Source organism: Emydura macquarii, unplaced genomic scaffold (assembly GCF_026122565.2).
Source record: "Emydura macquarii macquarii isolate MOO-44397 ecotype Brisbane River unplaced genomic scaffold, CSIRO-AGI_Emac_v2 contig_1390, whole genome shotgun sequence".
NCBI lineage: Eukaryota > Metazoa > Chordata > Testudines > Chelidae > Emydura > Emydura macquarii.
Window position 1 is genome coordinate 25,041,360 of NW_027131527.1, and position 21,536 is coordinate 25,062,895.

Here is a 21,536-nt window from a genome sequence, read left to right on the forward strand (position 1 = left end):
CCCATGTTTACACTAAGAAGGCTCATGTACAATGAAGGAAATAGAATAGTACATTAAGGAATGCTGCATTTCAAATCATGGTGTGTTGGCATGTAATTGTCAATGTTGGTGGACTGCTGTATTTTAGGTATGATTTGAACCACTATAGCACAGTTTCAGGACTCCAACAACTCCTCTGGTACCATCTCAGGTAATTCAGATGTGATAGTTCCCAAATCTGGTGTTTTTATGCACCAACAAAACCATATATTTTGGATCACAGTATTGAACTATTTGAGTAGTCACTGCTTTTGACTGCCTAAAATATTTCTTCATCAATTTTTATATTCAACATTTTGTTTTTCTCCAGAGTTTGTAAGTAGTCCATTGTTCATTGGTAATTAAAGAAACTAACAGTATATGATTGGGTCTGTACAAGGTTGTCAACATTTAAAATCGTATTGTCTAAATAAACTGAAGGTCTGTGACTTTAGAGCCCAGCCCCTAGAGGTTTTGTGTGGATTCTGGTGAATTTTAGCACTACATTGTGTTTTACAAAGATCAGCTGTCTAACCACCACAACCTCCTGTGGGCTAAGTCAGTGGCTCTCAACCTTTCCAGACTACTGTATCCCTTTCAGGACCCTGATTTGTCTTGCATGCTCCCAAGTTACACTCACTTAAAAACTACTTGCTTATAAAATCAGATATAAAAATACAAACGTGTCACTGAAAAATTGCTTACTTTCTCATTTTGTCATATAATTATAAAATAAATCAATTGGAATGTAAATATTGTACTTACATTTCAATGTATAGTGTATAGAGCAGTGTAAGCAAGTCATTGTCTGTACGAAATTTTAGTTAGTACTGACTTTGCTAGTGCTTTTTATGTAGCCTCTTGTAAAACTAGACAAAGATCTAGATGAGTTGATGTACTCCCTAGAAGATCTCTCTGTACCCCCAGGGGTACGTGTACCTCTGATTGAGAAATACTGGGCTAGGTAATTATTACCTCAATTTTACAATTGGAGAAATGAAGACACAGAGAAGTTGTGACCTACTTAAAGCCACAGTGAGAGTCAATGTCAAAGTTGTGGTTAAAAGAGAGGATTATATTGCTTTCAGTCCTATGCTTCATCTATTAGCCTGCCTTAATTCTCATTTTACTGTGCTGCAACTGATGGTGATCAAGGATCATACTAGCTTGCTCAGCTGCAGGTTGGCTAGGAGGAAACTTGGAGCAGCCTTAGCACCGTCAACCTTTGAGGCATTGCTTGCTTCAACTACAAATTGATTTGCAGTCTTCACAAAAATTCAGAGATCCTTGGCCACAGTTGTCATAGAACCTAGAAGTTAGTGCTGGGCAGCTGCAGGTGGGCTATGAATGTGATCTTTAGGACAAGTCAATGACAAGCTTCCAGCTCTAGCAACAGTTTTATATAAGGTTACAATTTCAAGGCTAGTTTCACAAGGAAGAAGTCTAGAAACATACTTTTTCGAGAGAAGCTGAAAGTTTCCTTTGGATTTGTAGGTCCAGATCAAGGCAGGGTGGATACATGGATGTAGTCTCTAAAGACCACAAAACCATCTGTGTATGTTGCTCCTGGTCCGTTAGTATACAGATGTGCACAGCTACTACTCATGTGGAACAGAAGCTGAAAATAATAATTTAAAATTAAAATGCAAGGATTTCTAACTGAAATTATATAGATTTCCTGAAGGAGCACACTGTCCTAAACATCTTCTCTCTCCTCTGGCAAGCCATGGCCCTTGAATTCCTGCAGACTACCAAACCTGCATTATTTGCATGGAGGGATTTCCTCTGGCTGCATCCTCAGACCTGGTTTTGAATAACTAATTTGCATTTGCTCTGCAATATGCTGTTAAATGGATGACTGATGCTTTTTTGGTTGATATGTTGCATATTAGTTCTCAATTCTATTTGGTCATAACGAAAGCGTTTTGTAATTTTTTTTAAACGAACCATTTTATTTTTGAGAATATATTATAGTGATAGTTCAGACATTAAGAAGTAAGTAGTAAATGTCATCCATGAATGTGAGCAACATTAAAATGTAGCTACCTGCATACGCTCTGAGTTATCCTCAAAATGTTCATGCCAAGGACAAATGTTCCATAGTAAATCTATCCAGTAATAACATTGTAGAACAGTATATAAGAATTACTGAGACTGTAATGCAATTCTCTGGAGTATTTTCCTATGGTACATAAGCTTGTGACCATTGTTGTGGTTTATGTAATGGGTGAGCTGTATAAACATCAATTTAATGAAAATGCACCTATTTTTAATACAGTGGTAAATGTACCCATAACAATTAGCCCTTTTCTTTATGTAGGCTAAAAAAGGGAAGCAGAAAGATAGTGTGAGGAAAAAGCGGTCTCTTTTGGTCAATGCAGGTCTTGCACTAGCTCCTGATGCTTTTCAAATTGTCCTTGACTGTGAAAATGAAGCTAAAGGTAAGGTATGTTTGCTGTGATTAAAATAGGTATAACATTTGTCTATTACTAATTCTTTACCCAGCTTCAAAGGTAATTTGATCACAATGACCAATAACAGTGTTTAGAAGACTATATGTTATTAGGTGAAATCAATGCCCCCATTGAAGTCCATGGCAAAATTCCCATTGACTTCAATAGGTCCAGAATTTCACTCATCATGTTTTTGGTGGAAACTCTATAGTCATATTTCCTATGCACATAACTGTGTGATACTATAAGCTTAAGCTCTAAACGAAAACATGATTTCTTGTATAATTTTATTTTAGCTTTTGTAACTGCAGAAGCTGTTTCTAGTCATACACAGTAATTATTGAAAGCTGTTTCAAGTTACTGTTTGACTCGGTAATATTCTGTGGCATTGAATTCCATATGTTCTTTATTACTTTCAAATTTGTTGCCTCTCAATTTTTAGTGCTCTCTTGTTTCTTTATTATGCAAAGGACTAAATATAACTTCACATTTTTCCTTCTAAAACATGGACCCCAAGATTTGAGTTCATTACTTGTGCAGTATACCAGGAACAGTTTATCCATGAGGCTACCCAGTCTTTTGTTAAACAATGTCCATCAGGAGATAGATCATCCATACAGTTCCAGCTGCTTTGTGCCACTTGAGCCGTACAAAGCACCTATAACATCAGTTTAAGCAGCCTTCTGAGGATTCCCCTCCTATTCCTCAGTGTAAGGATCATGACCAAGAGAGAGGTAGCATAGCTAGGGAGTCTCTATGCCCTGGTGATCCCTGTCTGCTGGAGCAGGTGACTAGGGCAATAGTGGACCCACACACACAATCCTATAGTAAATTCATTTTAGAGAAACCAAAACATTCACCCCAGATTATTTATTATGTGAACAATAGAATTCAGCTTTAATTCAGTAATGACACAGAAGTAAGAGAGCCACCTACACTCCCACTTGCTGTAGCACCTCAGTTTCTTTAAAGCTCTCATCATGTACTGACTAAGCTTGGATTTACTTAATTCATTATATATATTGAGATGATAGTCCAAAGTGTTATAGCTGTGGTATTTGGAAAACAGTCATACAGGGTATTAAACACTATAGACATAATGTAAACCTGTATAATGCAATGTCATTACCATAATGTGTTTAGGCATTTTTTGAAGTGGGTGAGGGCTATCTTGTTCAGATGGCTGCCTGCACATTATTTTAGGTCATTAAGTGTTGTAGGGAAAACAGAGATCCATGATCTGAGCTCTTGGCAGGTTTAAACACTTTTCAGTTAACATTTAATAAACTGTTTATATACATTAGACATGAGCTTAAATTGAAGTAAATACTACCTGCCATTGAACAGCATGCATGCATCATGAAGAGACTTAAAGACACAAGTCATCTTAAATTTCCCGCTACTATATTTTCTATTTTTGAATTTTGGGTTTACTCGAGAATTGTAAATTTGTATCCAGACTCTCTAAATAAACCACTCTTTCACTTACATATTCATATGCTAGACTTCAAATATACATAATTTGAATGATTAAGATCATTTTATAAAAATATCAGGATAGCCTGGTTCACTTTAAAATAAAATTTTGCAAGAAGTTGTTTCTTAAAGGTTTGCTTTTGCTCTTAAAGCTTTCAATAGAACAGTGAGACTAAATTTTTTTTATAACAAATAACTAAATATTTTTGAAAGAAATTAACAAATATAAATGCATCTATAGCCAAACAATACACAAAATTTCATTCCACTAGGGGGTTTTCCATTAGTGTAAATTATATACTTTTAGAATACAGAATGATAGCATTCACACAACCATGCTTTCATCAGTATTTTATTAACATTTTGTTCTCTTTTCAATGTATGAATTTACTTGTCAGTAATTTTAATGGGATTTGTACCCACACATCCAGAGGAGACTTGCCTACAATGACAAATTCTGTTTACATGATATTAGTGTAATTATTGCCAATTAATCTAGATGATCAGTTACCATAGTAATAGGGGCCATATAATTCATTGGATAAATTATACTGAAAGACTATTTATAGAAACGTTAACGGTATATCCCTTTTCCCTTTTTGTTTCATTCAACACTAATATTTAATCTGTTTGTTTTTTAAATGTCAGAAATGTTTATACTTACGCATTTCTTGCTGTTATTTGGCAAGCTGCTCAAGGATCAAATTAAAGTTATGGGTTATGTCAGTGATGATAGCTTGACTCAAGTCAACGTCTTGCCTCATCAGATTTCCAGGACAGCCACATATTATACAAAGCATTTCTGCCTGGTCATTATACTGCAGAAATAATCTCAGTTTGATGTGTTTATATCTCTAGAGCTATTTTCCACCTAGGGGCCCAACTCATTCCTTCCTTCTATCTTGTCTCTATCAATCTCAATTCATTTCTCTGTCTAATATTTCTGTGCCTGCAAAGAATTTTAGCTTTAAAACCTCTCAACCTCCCCCCCCCCCCCCCGCAAAAAAAAAAAAAAAAAAAAAAACAAAAACCCTAATATTTTGGTGTTAACAAACTACACCTTCAATATCTATCAAAGTACCTGTGGTTAGTGTTAATTTTTTATAGACTATGCAAGTTGGTGTGGGTTATGGGTTAGAAACACAATTTACATGTTGTTTGTAATTCCCAAAAGTGAATACCTGTAAGAGACGCGTAATTTTAAAATGTAATGGGTGTTTGAGTTTTTTCACTTACTCAGTAACCAGATACTCAACACAATTAATATTAACAACAAAGAGGGAAGGAATAGGAAATAAAAATAGGAATAGGAAAAGAACAGGTTAAAGAATATTCAGATAAGAAGGATGTATTCAAGTCGGCAGGGCCTGATGAAATTTGTCCTAGGGTACTTAAGGAACTAGCTGAAGCAATCTTGGAACCTTTAGCAATTATCTTTGAGAACTTCTGCAGGACAGATGAGGTCTTAGAGGACTGGAGAAGGGCAGACGTAGTGCTTATCTTTTAAAAGGGGAACAAAGAGCACCAGAACAATTATACACCAGTCAGCTTAACTTCAATACCTGGAAAGATACTGGAACAAATTACTAAACAATCAGTTTGTAGTGATTGCACCTAGAGAATAATAAAGTGATAGGAATGACCAGCATGGATTTGTCAAGAACAAATCATGCCAAACCAATCTGAATTTCTTCTTTGACAGGGCTATTGGCCTAGTGGATGGAGGAAAGCAGTTCACAATATATCTTGATTTTAGTAAGGCTTTTGACACAGTCCCGCATGACATTCTCATAAACAAACTAGGGAAATGTAATCTAGATGAAATTTTCAGAAGGTGGGGGTACAACTGGTTGAAAACTATACTCAAAGAGTAGTTATCAAAGTCTCACCAGACTACCTGTCTGGGTATTGTTCCCAGTAATCCTCCACTTTGCCAGTGGCTGGTAGGGGAATTCAGGCTTGCCCACTACTCCAGGTTCCAGGCTGGGGACCCTACAATCAGCAGCCAAAGTCTGCTCCGTCCCAAACCTGGCTGCTATTTCCCTGGACTCCTTCCTGCTCCATCTCTAGCAGGCTTCCTTATGCACCACTCTTCTGAGTCAACCCTTCCCATAAGGACAGGGTCCTAGGGCTTCTACTCTTCCCCTGGGTTTCCTTCTTTCCCTCTCTAAGCCCAGTGAGTTCAGGCTTTCACACTGCAAATTATTTCCGCTGCAAACTTCTTGACTGCTCCTGTCTAGCTGGGCTCCATCCTCAATCAGAGATTGTCTGTCAAGCCTAACTCTCCCTCAGGTGTGGCTTATCAGGTTACTTAATCCCTCCTGAGTCACATTAAATTTTTCCAGGCTAGTGTGGGGTTAACAGCCCATCACAGAGAGCAAGATAATAAAAGATTTAGAAAACCTGACCTATGAGGAAAGGTTAGAAAACACTGGGCAAATTTAGTCTTGAGAAAAGAAGCCTGGAGGAGGAGGATCTGATAAGTCTTCAGATATGTTGAGACCTGTTATAAGGAGTATGGTGATCAATTGTTCTCCTTGCCCACTGAAGGTAGGACAAGAAGTAATGGGCTAAATCTGCAGCAAAGTAGATTTAAATTAGCTGTTAGGAAAAATTTTCTAACTTTAAGGGTACCTATGCTCTGGAACAATCTTCCAATAGAAGTTGTGGAATCCCCATTATTGGAGGGTTTTAAGAACAGACTGGACAGACCTTTCAGGGATGGTCTAAGGGCTGGTTCACACTTACCACGCGATTCGGCAGCAGTCGACAGGAGTTACGCAAACTACACAGAGTAGTTTGCGTAACTGACATTGACTGCTCTGCTTCCCTTCTGCGCCCTGTTCTCACTGCACTGAGCCGACGGAACAGCGTTCAGCGCGACGCTACTTGAGGGGGTGGACTTACTCAGTCGACTTCCTGATCGATTGAGCAGGTCTCACTGACCGCTCAATCGATCCTGAAAGATCAATCGGGCGGGGGCGATTTTGCCGCTGTCAGTCTGAACATAGCCTAAGTTTACTTGGTCCTACCTCAGCTCAGGGGGCTGGACTTGATGATTTCCTGAGATCCCTTCCAGCCCTACATATCAATGATTCTATGGTTCATTCACTTTACTTGATAGTTGCCTGGATAATAGCTGCCTTGGTCCTCCCTTGAACAAATGTATTAGGGGTGGTTCTCTCATCTTTATTAACAAAAAGCTTGTTCCAAAGCCTATTGAAATCAATGAAAATATTCTTGTTGAAAATTCACAGTGGCCAAGCAGCTGGAGATCACTTTGTTGTAGCTGCCACTATTCACTATGTCCAGGGAAGAACTGGGGCCTACATTTTGAAGGAAGCTCTGAGTACTAAAAGAGGCAAAATTTCAAATGTTTCACAGATTTAGCTGTGAACCAGAATGTATACTTTTCACTGACTCCATATAAATTGCTTTATCAATGAGATTTCAAATACTATTCTAAATTCCAGTTACATTCAAAATCACACAAATGAAAACAAATACCCCTAGAACAGAGGTCTCCAATTATAGATAAATTTCTCTTTTAATTAGCTGCACTGAGTCAAACTATTTTTGCTGATTTGAGAAATTATAGAACATTTTGTTTATATTAATTCCAAACAAAATTATTAGTACAGAATAACTTGTTTGTATTTTATTTTCATTAGTATAATATGTATAATTTAAAATATATATGGACCTGCTTATGAATGAAGTTATTACTATAGCGATGAAAAGCATTCATTATAATGCTTCAAAATTTGCTTGAATTACTTCATCTCCATTAAGTTTCCTCAGGTAAAAGTAGGAGTCAAATAAGTTATCTCTGCGCAAAAGCACAGCATCATACTAAGAGTGTGGAGAAAGCTGATGGACATTTGAAACGATTAGGACATGGAAATGACAAAGAGAGGTAATTACCATAAACAAGGTGTAGATATTATTTTTTTCCATTTTAAAAGTGATTTATTGCTATTGCCAAAGGGGAAGGTTTTGCTATTAGGGCTCTGAAACTCTTTGAGGTCAATCCTGCAAGGTGCTGAGCACTCTGGTCCAGATCTAGTGTAGCCCATTTAAGCATGTACTTGCCTTTAAGTTGGGGAGCAGGAGCATATACCCTCAACATGGCCATATCTTGAGCCATTAAACTTTGTTATGGTTATTTATCTATATGCTGATATAATTAGAAATAACGGCTTTATTCCTTGATTTCCAATGTATAAGGAATCTTCAATAACTGGCATCTTCCTCCTGCAGTTGATACTAGATACTGTATGATTTATAAGTTATCTTTACCAGTGCTAAAAATAGACCCTAAATTTAATAATATTGAAATAATTGTTACCAGGTTTTAAAGTATACATTATGATGAGGGATATTTTCAGTTAACCTGAATTTCAGGCTGAATCTAGAATTTAGGAAATAAATCTGTTAAAGAGCTTTTATATGTGCTTTTTATGTGATAGAATAAGACTTTGGGCAAGTTTGGCAAAAGTTGCACGGAAACAAGGAGTATGGGATGTGTGCCGGGCAGCATGCAGATTCTGTCTCTTGTATGATGATACTCAGATGAGAAAGTTACCAAAATCTAAAAAATGTAAGTCAACACATTACTGATGTAACTTTGCTTTGCTGATATTTTAAAAATATTTTTTTAAAGTGAGAATCCAGTGGCACACATGGTAAATTAATTACTTTAAATTTGTTTTAACCCCAGAGGGATAATTTTAATGTTAAACAATTCAATGCTTCTGATTTGGTAAATTAGTAGTAAAATAGAACTTTAAATTAGTCTGCAAAAATTTGAGTCTATTATTTTGCTAATATACAAGGTATTAAGCTACCATAATATGTTGTTATATTATGTTACTCAGCAAAGAATTAAAACCACATCAATTTAAAAATTGAAATTCTATCTGAGAATGCTTTATGTACTATTATTATAACTCCTGGGGTTCCTATCACTGAAAAAGATTAGAGCAAATGGAGCATCTCTTTTTTCAGTGTATTTATTTTGTGCTGTGAGAGCAGTTTGTGTATATAATTACCCCATGTATGGATTGTCAGCAGGTTTTGAATCTTGGAACATTCATCTTCAAATTGCAGACATCTATCTACAACTCAAGCTAAAGGAGTAATTCCATTAGATGATGATAGCAATAGGCATTTATCCACTATTATTAGTAGTCAGTTTCCTCTAATGCTAGTAAAACAACAAGAGTCCCGTGGCACCTTAAAGACTAACAAATTTATTTGGGCATAAGCTTTTATGGGCAGAAACACACTTCATCAGATGCATCTGACAAAGTGGATTTTTCACCACGAAATCTTATGCCCAAATAAATTTGTTAGCCTTTAAGGTGCCACAGGACTCTTGTTGTTTTGCTAAAAACAGACTAACATGGCTACCCCTCTGGAACTCTATTGCTAGTGTGTGTCTTTCTGTCTGAAACATGGGAGAGAAGAAACGTTTTTTAAAAATAGGCAAATGTGATTGTAAAGTTCATAAAATTGTCCAGGAGGACTTACAGGGTATCTGAAACTGCTTTCAGGTCACTTCTTTTCAGCTCAGTGATGGTCCTTTAAAAGTGAATTTTTAATCATGGTTATTTTTCCATTATGTGGACAGTTACATATTTAAGGAATATATAGCCTATTACTCTGAAAGCAGAACTCCAGTAGGTACCAATGACAACAGTACACATGAATTGAGGGTAGTATATACTCCAAAAGTTTTCATTTTTAATGACTTTGATTTTTAATTGAAAAACTGTCTGAGCATGAGTAGTTTTACTAGGTATCAGGAATGCAGAAACAGAGAAGCCTGGCACAAAGCAATTTGAGAAATGTATTTTATTTAAAGCTGTGTGTGTTAATGGCAATTTTCAGAAACTTCATTTTTTTTTAAATTAATTGAACAGTCATGTCCTTTTTTACAAATCAATGCCATCAGTAATGTTTCTCATCTTTTTACAGATGTAATAAAAGTGATTTTGAATCAAGCAAATTTCTAATTGCACAGCTGTTACTTATACTAGTTAAATTTCTGATGTTACATTATGTTAAAAGCAAGACAATTTGTGTTACAAATTATTTATTCTCTCCAATAATTGAACTTAAAACAAGATTGCAGGGTGTAAATATGTATTCTCCTCCTCACACCATGTGTGCCTCTAGAAACCTACAAATACTCCCGAACAAGGCTTTTTCTTAAATAACATCTATTTGTGTTTCAGAAGGATAATTTTAGGTAAAAACTCAAATATACAGTTAGGTATACATAGTAATAATAAGACTTAGCTCTTGTACAGATAGCAGTTTTCATCAGTAGATCTACAGAGTCTACTTAGTTACACAGGTAAATGTTAGAAAGAGGAGATAGCATAGGAATAATTGGTCAAATTCTCTTTGGGTGTTAACTGGTACAGTGCCATGTAATCTATGGAACTGTGCCAGTTTTTATCCACAGAGAATTTGACAGAATAACTTTTGTTTGTTACACAGTTAGCAGTGCTGTAAAAGGGTAATATTTGGTACAGTTAATCAGTTGATAGACAAGTAGCAAGCCCTGGAGCATGTTTTCCAGCATATAAATTAAATTTATGTGGCATTATTATTCATTGAATAGTTCATAGGCTGTTTAGTTAAAGCTACATCATTGTCCAGTTGGGAGGCTTATATATAGATCAGAATTGTTATATGTGTATGAATACAAATCATTTGTGTCTTATGTACAAACAATATTGCATATCCTGTTAACTGGAATTATTTTGTCTTGGTGTTCTGTTATTTTAATGCAGAAATATAACACACTGGGCTGGTATTTTTGGTAAACAACATCTCAAAAAAAGAAGTACTGGGTCAATGTGAAATAATAGTTTATTGTTGAGGATAATGACCAGAGAGGATAGTCTCAGTTTATCTAGAAATTGGTCAAAAATCCACAACGTTACCAACTCAAAAGAATAAAATGGATTTAAATAGGTCCTGGGTTGAAGTAATGGCCTCTCTGCTTGTTACTGGTCCATCCTTTGACACTTACCGGGCATTGAATGCTTCATAGATTTTTAAAGCCAAAAGAGACCACTCTGATTATCTATTCTGTCTTCCTGCATAACACAGACAACAGATCTTCCCTGAATTAATTCCTGTTTGAACTAGAGCATATCTTTTTAGAAAAACATCTAATCTTGATTTTAAAATTGCCAGTGATGAAAAGTCCATCACAACTGTAGAAAATTGTTTGTTTCAATGGCCACAACAAATTGTTCTGTGTGCAGACAGGTTTACTCAATCCCAGTGTCCAAATGTAGATGTCTAAATAGCCCTATAGTACCACCCAGGCTACTTCATCAGGAAATTCACAATTTCACACCAAGAGTTAAGGCACAATAGGGGACAGAACTCCCATTGTCCCAGGATGTTGACCAAGGGAAAAGAGAAATCTGCTTTCTCTTGATTATTGTGGGATTGACAGACCACTTCTAGATTTTAACACCATTTGAGATTTTCTCTTCCATTGTCAGGCCGTGATGCTCAGTGTTCTGATCCAAACATACACACTCTGATTGGAGCAAATCTTGAAAAGTTCACACCTACACAAACTGAGCAAAATCACAGCTGTGACGCTTACAAAACATAAAGGTGCATGCTAACCAATTTGAAAAAATAACAAACTGTAGCATGTCAGCACTCATAGATGTTTAACCTATAGGAAGAATGATAGATGTAGGAGGCAAGAAGTGGAAGCAAAAAGGAGCTTCTTCTGTCCTCCTGTGATTTCTGTAGTCAGAGCTTTATGTCAACCAATCCAGAAACATGAGAAAGATGCTTGATTTGACTACTGAAGACTCTTTTAAGCTGCTATTTTCTGGCCTCTGCCTCTGTCCCACTCATACCATCATCCATCTAACTGATTTACATACCTGTCTCCCAGCACTGGCTAGGGAGAAGTATTTTCAGTTGCAGTAAACTGTAATGAATAAGGATTTTGAAGGCAGCAATTTTAAATCTGTATTTAGTCTATCTCTTTTATGGATTTTAATATAACTAGGCATTTTTCTTATATTAGAAGTAAAGTAAAAAGTCTTTCTGATTTACATAATAACAATAATAAGTAAAGCTTCCTTTCTCTTAGTACAAAAGAAAAAAGCTAGTACAATTGTGATGGATGATAATCGAGGTGGCAGCCTACAAATGGAATCATCTTTGCCCAATAAATCATTCTCTTTTGAAAGAGATTTACTCAGAACATTAGCAGAAATAAGATTCATTAATGCAGAGGTTAGTAAATTGTACAACTGTCATATTCATTTTTTGTCTCCTCCAGTCTTGGCTTTATCTACAGTATTGGTACACATTTATCTTAAGGAATGATTTGCCATTTATTAGAGATTGTAAATAATAACTAATGTGTTTGCATAGAAACTAAAAAAAATTAGGGTTTCATGAAGCTACCGTCTAAGACATTTCCATTCAAAGTAAGTATACTGATGTTTTCCCTATCAGTACAGAGAATGTATTTCTCAGTGATTTTATTGCAAATGTTTGACAACTGAACATATGGCCTGGAGCTTTAAAATTTCACTGAGATAAAGTGGGTTTCTTACAGGAATTACATTAAATTCATTCTGCGGGATCTAGAAAACAGTGCTGCAAATATTTTTTGTAGAATGGAGACTGTGACTTGAGCAGAAGACAGTCCCTATTTTCAATGCAATAAGGTTTGATGAAATTGTAGTTTCATATATATTTTTCTATACATATATTTCTAGGCAACTATTCATCTATTAAGATTGGAAGGTGTTCAGCTGAATGATCATGCTGTCCCGCCTGAAGACACAAGCCAGCATCCCTCAGGATATATTTCAAAACTTCCTGAACATGATCCAGAATGGATAGCATACAGGTGTTTTTCTTTAATCTGTACCAAACCCTGGGATTCTTGGCAAATTTTGTGTGATTATCAAATGATGAAGATGTTTTCAAAAGTTGTTACTTCTTAAAATAAAATCCGTTGTTTTCAGAGGTTTCATTTTCAAAGCCATGGATTCTAGTGGGAAAAGAGAGAGAAGCTAAAGGAAAAGATTTTAAATGGCCATTTCTGAGTTGGCTTTCATTGTGGAATAGCTACTGACATACACTGTTTTGCAATGAACATTTTAACTGTCAGACCTAAAAAGCTTATAACCACACAGAAACTCTTTAAAGTTAAGGTTAACTGTGCTGCCTATTTAAAAAAATAGGATTTCATAGTTTAAAAAAATAAATAAATAAAAATAAAATTGCCAAAACTCAGGACATTTTCCATTAAAATTCCAAAACCAGTGTATTCCATTCTTTTTCTATACAGTGTCCATCACTATAATAATATCTGAATACCTACCTAAATACACAATGAACGACTTAAATGGAAACAACTTCCTCTCTATTCCCTCCACCAAAGGGAGTGGATTGAGGAGAAATCAGTTTCAGGGGTTTTTTCTCCCTCACTTCGATAAATATTATTATTTGTTTCTGTGTAAAATCAGGACAGAAAGGGGTCCATATAATAAGTTTTACATTTGGAACTGAAATCCTTTCAAAGAGATGATAATGTTCATGAAGACCACATCTAGTAACTACTAAGTTGGCATTCAAATTTGGGGGAAAAAATCAGAAAAAAAAGTGCATACTCATTGAGAATTAATGAAAATACACATGGAAATTCTTAAAGTAAATTGGTACTGAATTAAGATTAGACATTTTAAAAGGATCAAAATCAAAGTGAAAAAACTACTTTTTTAAATTCTTGCCTCAAAAATAGATGTTTCCTTAACCTCAAACTTTAAAAGAAAAGTTCAGCTCTGGACAGATTACACAAGAGAAATTATTTGTAAAACAGATTTTTTTTCATATTTTTAGATGGGGTTGTGTGGGGAAATATTTGTAATCTGTTTTAAAATAGAACTTTGACCAGGACATTACTATCCTGACACCATAATAAAGGAATGGGCACTGAGGTAGAAAACATCACAACCTTTCTTCAGTATGTTTATAACAGGGCATAAGTTTACAAACTACAGTAGCATTCAAAATTATTGCTTAAAGAGAATCAGTATTTTTAACTGAGTGTACGGATCTTTTTGTATATTCAATTTCAGTAATTTTGTGGGTGCATTTTTGTGTATGTGCAATTCTGAAAATGCTGCCACATCTGTGTATGTAATTTTAAATATGTATTTGAAAACAGTTGAGGATTTAACTGAGAAATTATTTTTTTTGCCACAGACTGAATAAAATGGGATTCAATATAGAGTAGTAGTAGACTGGGACTCTGAACTCCTGGTTCTTCCACCTCTTCAAATAAATTACCATGTATCCTTGGATAAGTCAGTTAGCCACTTTGTGCCTCGGTTTCCTCATTGATAAATTGAAGTATTAATATTTATTGTTTTTACAGGGAAGTTGTGAGTTTTAATGTTTGAAGTTCTTTGAGATCTTCAGATGGAAAGATCTGTAGAAGTTTAGATTATTATTATCATTCAGTATAATATATTATTATGTAGTGCTGAATGTTTAGGCTGAGGGACAGTAATTTCCTCTAAAAAATTTATATGTAATACTCTGAAAAACTGAGAGTGAAGAGCAACCATTTCCTAGCAAATATATCCCCTGAGTAAATCCTCCTCTAACCTCCTTTTTTTCCCCTTTCTTCTGTTTCTGTCCTCTTTTAAAAAATAAACTTAGTCTGACATATTGACCTGGCAGACTGATGATTTGCTGCAGAAATTATGGTTTCCTGTTGAGTATCTGAAATCACTGTCTTTGATGTGCCTCAAGATCCTTTGTGCTGGCTGCCATTGAACATGAAAGAGAAGCAGTCAGCCGAAAGGCTATTGAGGTACATCACAGCCCTGAGAATACCAGTACTTGTGGCAACTTAGTGTAGGAAGAAGGTGAGTACAGTACATTATTCTTTTCTAAAAAGCAGTGGAGGAAAAATAAAGTAAAATAAGAGTAAGGGATTCTGAGATGTTTACTGTTGCCATCATGCTTTTATCTCTAATTCTCTTCGCTACTCCAACCCCAGGGTAGAGCAGCCAGGGGATGATCCATTGTGCCAGCTGACTGTGGTCCTCAGGGAACAGTCCACCAGTTGGGGAATGCTTCAGCCATATTAACTCTCCACCTCTCCTTGATAACTTCGTGCCCATTCACACCCCCTTCTCCTGTAGTTTTTGGGGGAGAGCCCTAGGGGCTCTGCTGGATGTATGATTGCCAGGGGCTTGTCGCCAGTCTCTACTGGAGTAGAGCACAGCAGAAAATCTGCTTTTTGATACTGGTGAATATTTACAAATATTTTGACTAGTGTGCAGATTTGGAAAGAGGCCAATATTAAGGGACACAGGACACCTGGATTCTGTTCCCAGATCTGCTGCTACAGCTACACTGATGGCGGCAAAGTCGCCGCCGTCAGATCGATTGCTCTGGATCGACTGAGCGGTCAATGAAGACCCGCTCAGTCGATCCAGAAACCACCTTCGCAAGTGGCATAGTGCTGCGTCGACAGGAACACAGTGCAGTGCAGTGAATACAGCGTGCAGAAGAGGAGGCCAGAAGTCGATGGGAGTTACACAAGTTTTTTGCGTAGCTTGCGTAACTCCTGTCGACTGCCGCCGAATCCCAGAGGTAAGTGTAGGAAGGGTCTAAGCTGCTGTGTGACCTTGGACAAGTTACTGTGCCTCTCTGTGCACCATTCCATCAATTGTCTGTCTTGTGTAATTAGATTATTGCAGAAGGGGCTGTCTCTCACACTATCTGTCTATACAGTGCCTAGTACAGTAAATCCCTGATCTCAATTGGTGACTGTAGGCATTACAATAATACAAATAACAATAACAACAGTGAAATGTTTTGGTCATATGAATCAAGCAATCAGATTCTGTGTAGCCATATAACGCTGTATAAAAATGTTACCAATATTTTGAGATATCCTGCCTCTAGATTAATAGGTGGAGTGTGCATCTTTAAAACTCATTTTATAGTTAAAAGATTTGTTTTATTATTGCATTGCCCCTGAAGCACTTGGGGGAAAATATTATCTTAATTAAAAAGGAATCAAAGAATTCCAAAACAGCTAGGGATGTTTTAAAAGGCATGGAGACATTCATTTGTTAAATAAAAAAAAAAACCAAAACAAAACATTTGATGCAAGGAACATGACATTGTGAACCCCTGCCACTGAAAATACTGCTTGGCAGCTCCTGAGATCTTGCATCAGGTTTGCAGCAGGAAGGTCAGAGTGGCTCAGTGATCTTTTATGTAGTGGAGGGACTCTCTCAGTGCAGATAAATTAGCATAGACCCTGAAGAAGCAAAAGGATGTGGTAGATCCTTATTAAAATCATTAGGGCATCGTCTAGCCTTCCATACTTCAATATGCTCTCAAGAAAAGCTTTAATTAAAGAAGGGCTTAATAGGAAATTAAAGACATACAAACTGAGGGATGCTTCCACCTACATTCAATTTCGTCATGATTTGAAGCTTAAAGCCTCTCTATGATTAGGTAGTGTTTCCTCCATGATAAAATGTTGTTGTTCTACTCTAAAGAGTCGATGCTCCTTGGTGCCACAAGATTGCAACTAGAAAGTAATAAGCATCTGGCTACATGTAGAGCCTGTCATGAATTAGAGTGTTTGGGGAGAGTAATACGTGTGAGACTCATCTTCTGTACATCAGTTGTCTTGACCTTGAATTCATCTCCTTCTCCTTTTGTTATTTTGAGGATACTTGTGTTTATACTGTAATATGTAATCTACTATGCAAAGAATAGTTTTTAGAAGTATGCTGTTGCAGGTTCTAAACTACTTGCTAACTATGCTGCTGTACAATTCTTGCCAGTTTTCTCCATGTAATCAAGTGATTTGGGACTATTCCCATGTGTGGAGTTCTGTGGTTCTCAGCTAGTTTTACATCAGTTCCTTTACTCCTCATTTTCAATCAACACTATGGCCCGAGTGGGGGGAAAAAAGGCAATTTAGAAATGTGAGTCATGTGGCACCAAAATGTCCTTGACGGTTCCAGACACATTCAGAGCTGTTATAGGAAGCAGCCAAGAGAAGAAGGAGCCCTTTTGAGCTTCTTCACCCCACTCTCCCCAGACCAGTGATGCTAGAAACAGTGGGAGAAAGTTTTCCTAGGCAGCAAGCACTTAGTTATGTACACTACCTGCTAGCAGGATGTGCTTCCATGCATGTGCTCAACCTAGAGGGAACAGTAATTATAAACCTGCTGTATAGAAAGAACAGTAGTTACAGGCGTGATGCAGAAATTACTGGATGGATTCTATGATTTGTGTTATGCAGGAGGTGAAGATAGATTATTATAACAGTCCCTTCTGGTCGTAAAAATCTATGAATGTTTGAAAAATGTGCAGCATTCGGTGCCCTCCTGTGCACTTTAACCCAACTGTCCAGGCAGGCAAGCTGGGGATGTGCTGGAAAGTTAAATGCACACTAAAAATCTATATTCAATTATAGCTTTAATCTGAAGTTTGTAATGAGCTCTGGGACTGAGGCATGGACTCATGTACACTTTATAAGGTGCCTCAGGGATAAGACATTAGATTTGGATTATGGAACACACTATTTGCATTACTTTGGATGACAGTAGTGTTTCAGCATTCTGGAGACAGATGTTCCTTATGTTGCTTTTCCTATTTCCCCCTCCCCCCAATCTATTTCTTATTTTAAAAACAAAACAAGTAGGAAGTTCCATGCAAAATGTTATATTTAAAAAATGCTTTGCTGGATCAGGCTTGTAAGTTCTAGCTCTTAGAATATATTCATTTTGGTTTTGTAGATTTGGAATAATAGATTTTTACTATTAATTTTATAGTATCTGGGTAGACCAGTTATCCCAATATGCTATGGAAAACTTTCTGCGGGCTGCAGAAATGGGAGAAGAGTTAAATGAGGCCTGGATTGTTCACAACGCAGTGGTGTATGTCTTAAATCACAATAAACATCTTATAGCTTCGGGAAGACAGCGAGAGATTGTTGAGTCCTTGCAGAGTCTTCTCAGTGCAATCAAGAATACTGGACACAGTGGGTAAGTGTGACGGTTGAGTTTGATTATTACCTTGCTCTTTCCTATTAAGCCATTTATGAAGCTAAAAGTAAATTCTAAAAATATTTTTTCACTAATATCATAAATCAGTTTTTCATTGTGCCATATCCCAGTAGCACTGAAGAAATGTTGTTAGTGTTTTATTTGATTGGGACTAAATGCTGCTTTGATATGTGCCTGGATATTTAAGATAGTAAGTGGATTAGTTGGTTTAAAAATGAAGCTCCTCAGTCTAACGCTGTAGGATATTCACTCTACCCATTCTACACCTTATTAATTTTAAAGAGTTACTATGCAAAGCTGATATGGTCTTTTTAGATTGGGAATAGCAGCAGGGAACCTGCAATAGCAGCATTTACTGTGCCTAATCAAAAGGAAATGCTTCCTCAGCACACTCTCTTGCCAAAGCTGGATATCCTGAAATGTATTCATTTGATGTCCATCTCTCTCAAATTTAGTACATTCTATTCATTGTAAATGTTTAATAATCAAAGCAAAGCATTATACAGTATGTGCCTTAATATTGTCTCCAGTAGTCCACCCAGAAGAACATTTTTTTTCATGTAGTCAGATTAACGAATTCTCCAGAAGAAGCAGTAATCATTACTTGTTTTGGAGTCACTTTTATCAGGGCCCTCATGTAGTTGTGTAGAATGCACATTAATAAGGAAAAGAAAAGTTAATAATGTAGGCATCACAGTTACTATGAGATATCTCAGTCAGATGTTGGTCTGTGCTTTACCAGAAGGGATATCTGCTAAAACTATTGCTAATTTGCAACTCAATAATTGATTGTTGTGGAAATTAATACAATGTTACAAATGAAGTATGATTTCATGTAAGAGGAGTTGATGCAAGTGAACTAATGAGGAAATACCTCTTATTTTCATGCAGATATGCTTATTACTACAAGTGAGAGTAGAGGAATAATAAAAATCTTGAACTGATACATAGACAAAATGTTTCATGAACAGAATATTTTCCAGTAGGTAATGGCAGATCTTAATATAGAACACCTTGGAAAGAATATTATGAAAAAACATGAAGGCTAAATTTTTCTAAATTTAACTTTTTCCCCATGTGAAAGTGTTTCTTTAGGGTTATTTTGCAAATGTTTCATAAATTTGTTTTCCAAGGAAACTTGGAATTTAGAGAAGTGTTAATCGTCTTTCTGTACCATCTTTATTTTGCTCTAGGGAGATATTTCTTACACTTAGCCTTTTTGTTTTATCTTTCAGAAATACTGTTGTTTTGGTGATGTTATGTAATGCTTTGGCTCGAGGCCTAATTCTTTGTTGGATTCCAAAGTCAGATTTGAAAACTGATGAGAAGAAAAAGATAGACGCAGCAACAGACAAAAGTAAAAGGGCCTCAATAAGAGGGCTTGAAAAAACAAACATTGTCCAACCTTTGTCAGTGGATCCAAATGGACTCCCTGATATTAAAGCAGCCTTAGAGGTAAAAGTTCTCATTGCTGTTTCCTATTAAACCACTATATTTGCAGGAACACCTCTCCCCACACACATACAGGCACACACAAGTTCTTTACTGAGCACAGCTCAACTGGGGAACTGGGGCCTTTATCTTTTAACCCAGTTGCCTCACAGAGATGTTAGACAGATAGAATGATAAACAATATTCTCAGCGTACCCTCTGAGGAGTGCCTTGTATTCATAAGATTCATAAGGCTGTGAATTCATGTTCTAAGTTTTATTTTTTTCTTGGATTTTAGGTTTGTGAATTTGCCTTGAATTTGACAAATGGAAATATACCTAATGAACTGGTACCTATAGCTGTACGACAACAGATCATTGCTACCTGGGTGAAAGCGAAACAGTTACTGCAGCAACAAATTGGGCATAAACTTGGAACTGATGATGAGGTATAGATTCTGTGAAATCCTATGTGAAAAATGAATACATATTTTTCATAATTAGTATGTTATATGAGAATATGTACACTTTTTGAATGCAATATGGAAAATAAGGTTTGGTTATTCCCATAAAAGCATTACAAAACACAATTAGTTTTTTGCATGGGCATAGAAATGACTCTGTTGAGGTTTTTTTTTATTTCTGCTTTCTATCTTTAGCTATAAGAAATAATTTGTGGTAACTCATATGATGACACCATAACTACACCATTGTTTAAAGATATACATTTATAGAGTTATAAAGTGGTAAGAGAACTCAAGTATATTTCAATAAATATATAATATCAGATATTCATTATATAATTAATATTAATTTTAATTTTTGTTCTTGCTGATGTATTTCAATGGAAATTCGTGTTTTGTTTTTATTTAAAATGTATCTAATAAAACCACAATCTCATAAAATTTTATATCATATATATTGTATAGTTGCTAATCTCATACTGAAACTATTGGAATTTTTATTTGATAGTTTTTATTTAATTCATATAATTCATAACTCCTATCAAAATTTACATTTTAGGGACACAATAGAGAAGAGTAGTTGAACAACTTTTTGTAGTTGCTAAATGACCCTTTAATGCACGACAGCCCTATATATATATATATATATATATATATATATATATATATATATATATATATATATATATATATATATATATTCCCAAACATAATTAAAATATATCCCTTTGTCTAAATTACTGAATTTGCATTATTTTATGTTTATACATGCAAAAAGTTTGGAATAAATGTGACATTTCTTGCTTCTTAGAATGACGAGGGACAAAATCCAATCACAAAAATTCTTGTTGCTTTGGAAATGTATTCATGTAATGGCCTGAGTCTCATGGACTTCATTGTTCCCAGTTTGTCTCAGGTATTTAGCTTTGTTTTACTAGGCTTTTACTTTTGATAATATGTACGTCTACATACTGAAGATGTTGCTGGTCTTTCTATAATCTCAGTTTTGGATAGCTGGATACAAAATCATTTCTGTTGGTGATCTATGCCATTTTTTACTTTCTTTCTTTTTAAAGTTAATGTAATGATCATAACAGTTAGTAAATGAACATCCCTGGAGATTGGATTTCTACAGTTAACCACAAAATGGGTATGGTAAGAACAGTGAAAGTTGTTCTTTACTATAGTTTCATCCAGTTTGCCTGGTACTGAAGTTAGGTTTACTGGCATGTAATTGCCAGGATTGCCTCTGTGGCCTTTTTTTAAAAACTGGCATTACATTAGCTACGCTCCTGTCATTTGGAACAGAGGTTGATTTAAGCAATAAGTAATGTAACACCGTTAGTAGTTCTGTTAGTAGAGCTCAGAATTCTTGGGTAAATATTATCTTATCCTGGTGATTTATTGCTGTTTAATTTATCAGTTTGTTTCAAAACCTCTTCTATTGACATCACAATCTGGGACAGTTACTCAGATTTGTCACCTAAAAAGAATGACTTGGGTGTGCAGATTTCCCCTGTATCCTCTGCGGTGAAGACTGAGGCAAAGAATTATTTTATCTTCTCAGCAACAGTCTCGTCT

The 21,536-nt window shown here is 35.8% G+C and overlaps 1 protein-coding gene across 1 annotated transcript in view; it reads left to right on the forward strand.

Annotated features, from left to right (window-relative positions):
- The window catches only part of LOC137156182 (cilia- and flagella-associated protein 46-like), a 66,724-nt gene that overhangs the window by 25,951 nt on the left and 19,237 nt on the right, over nucleotides 1–21,536 (forward strand). The window contains exons 13-21 of the mRNA XM_067552917.1: nucleotides 2,339–2,459; nucleotides 7,740–7,863; nucleotides 8,417–8,547; nucleotides 12,088–12,233; nucleotides 12,725–12,858; nucleotides 17,828–18,040; nucleotides 19,297–19,516; nucleotides 19,791–19,940; nucleotides 20,767–20,871. Coding sequence (XP_067409018.1) covers nucleotides 2,339–2,459; nucleotides 7,740–7,863; nucleotides 8,417–8,547; nucleotides 12,088–12,233; nucleotides 12,725–12,858; nucleotides 17,828–18,040; nucleotides 19,297–19,516; nucleotides 19,791–19,940; nucleotides 20,767–20,871 — 1,344 coding nt within the window. The remainder of the gene's footprint in view (nucleotides 1–2,338; nucleotides 2,460–7,739; nucleotides 7,864–8,416; nucleotides 8,548–12,087; nucleotides 12,234–12,724; nucleotides 12,859–17,827; nucleotides 18,041–19,296; nucleotides 19,517–19,790; nucleotides 19,941–20,766; nucleotides 20,872–21,536) is intronic.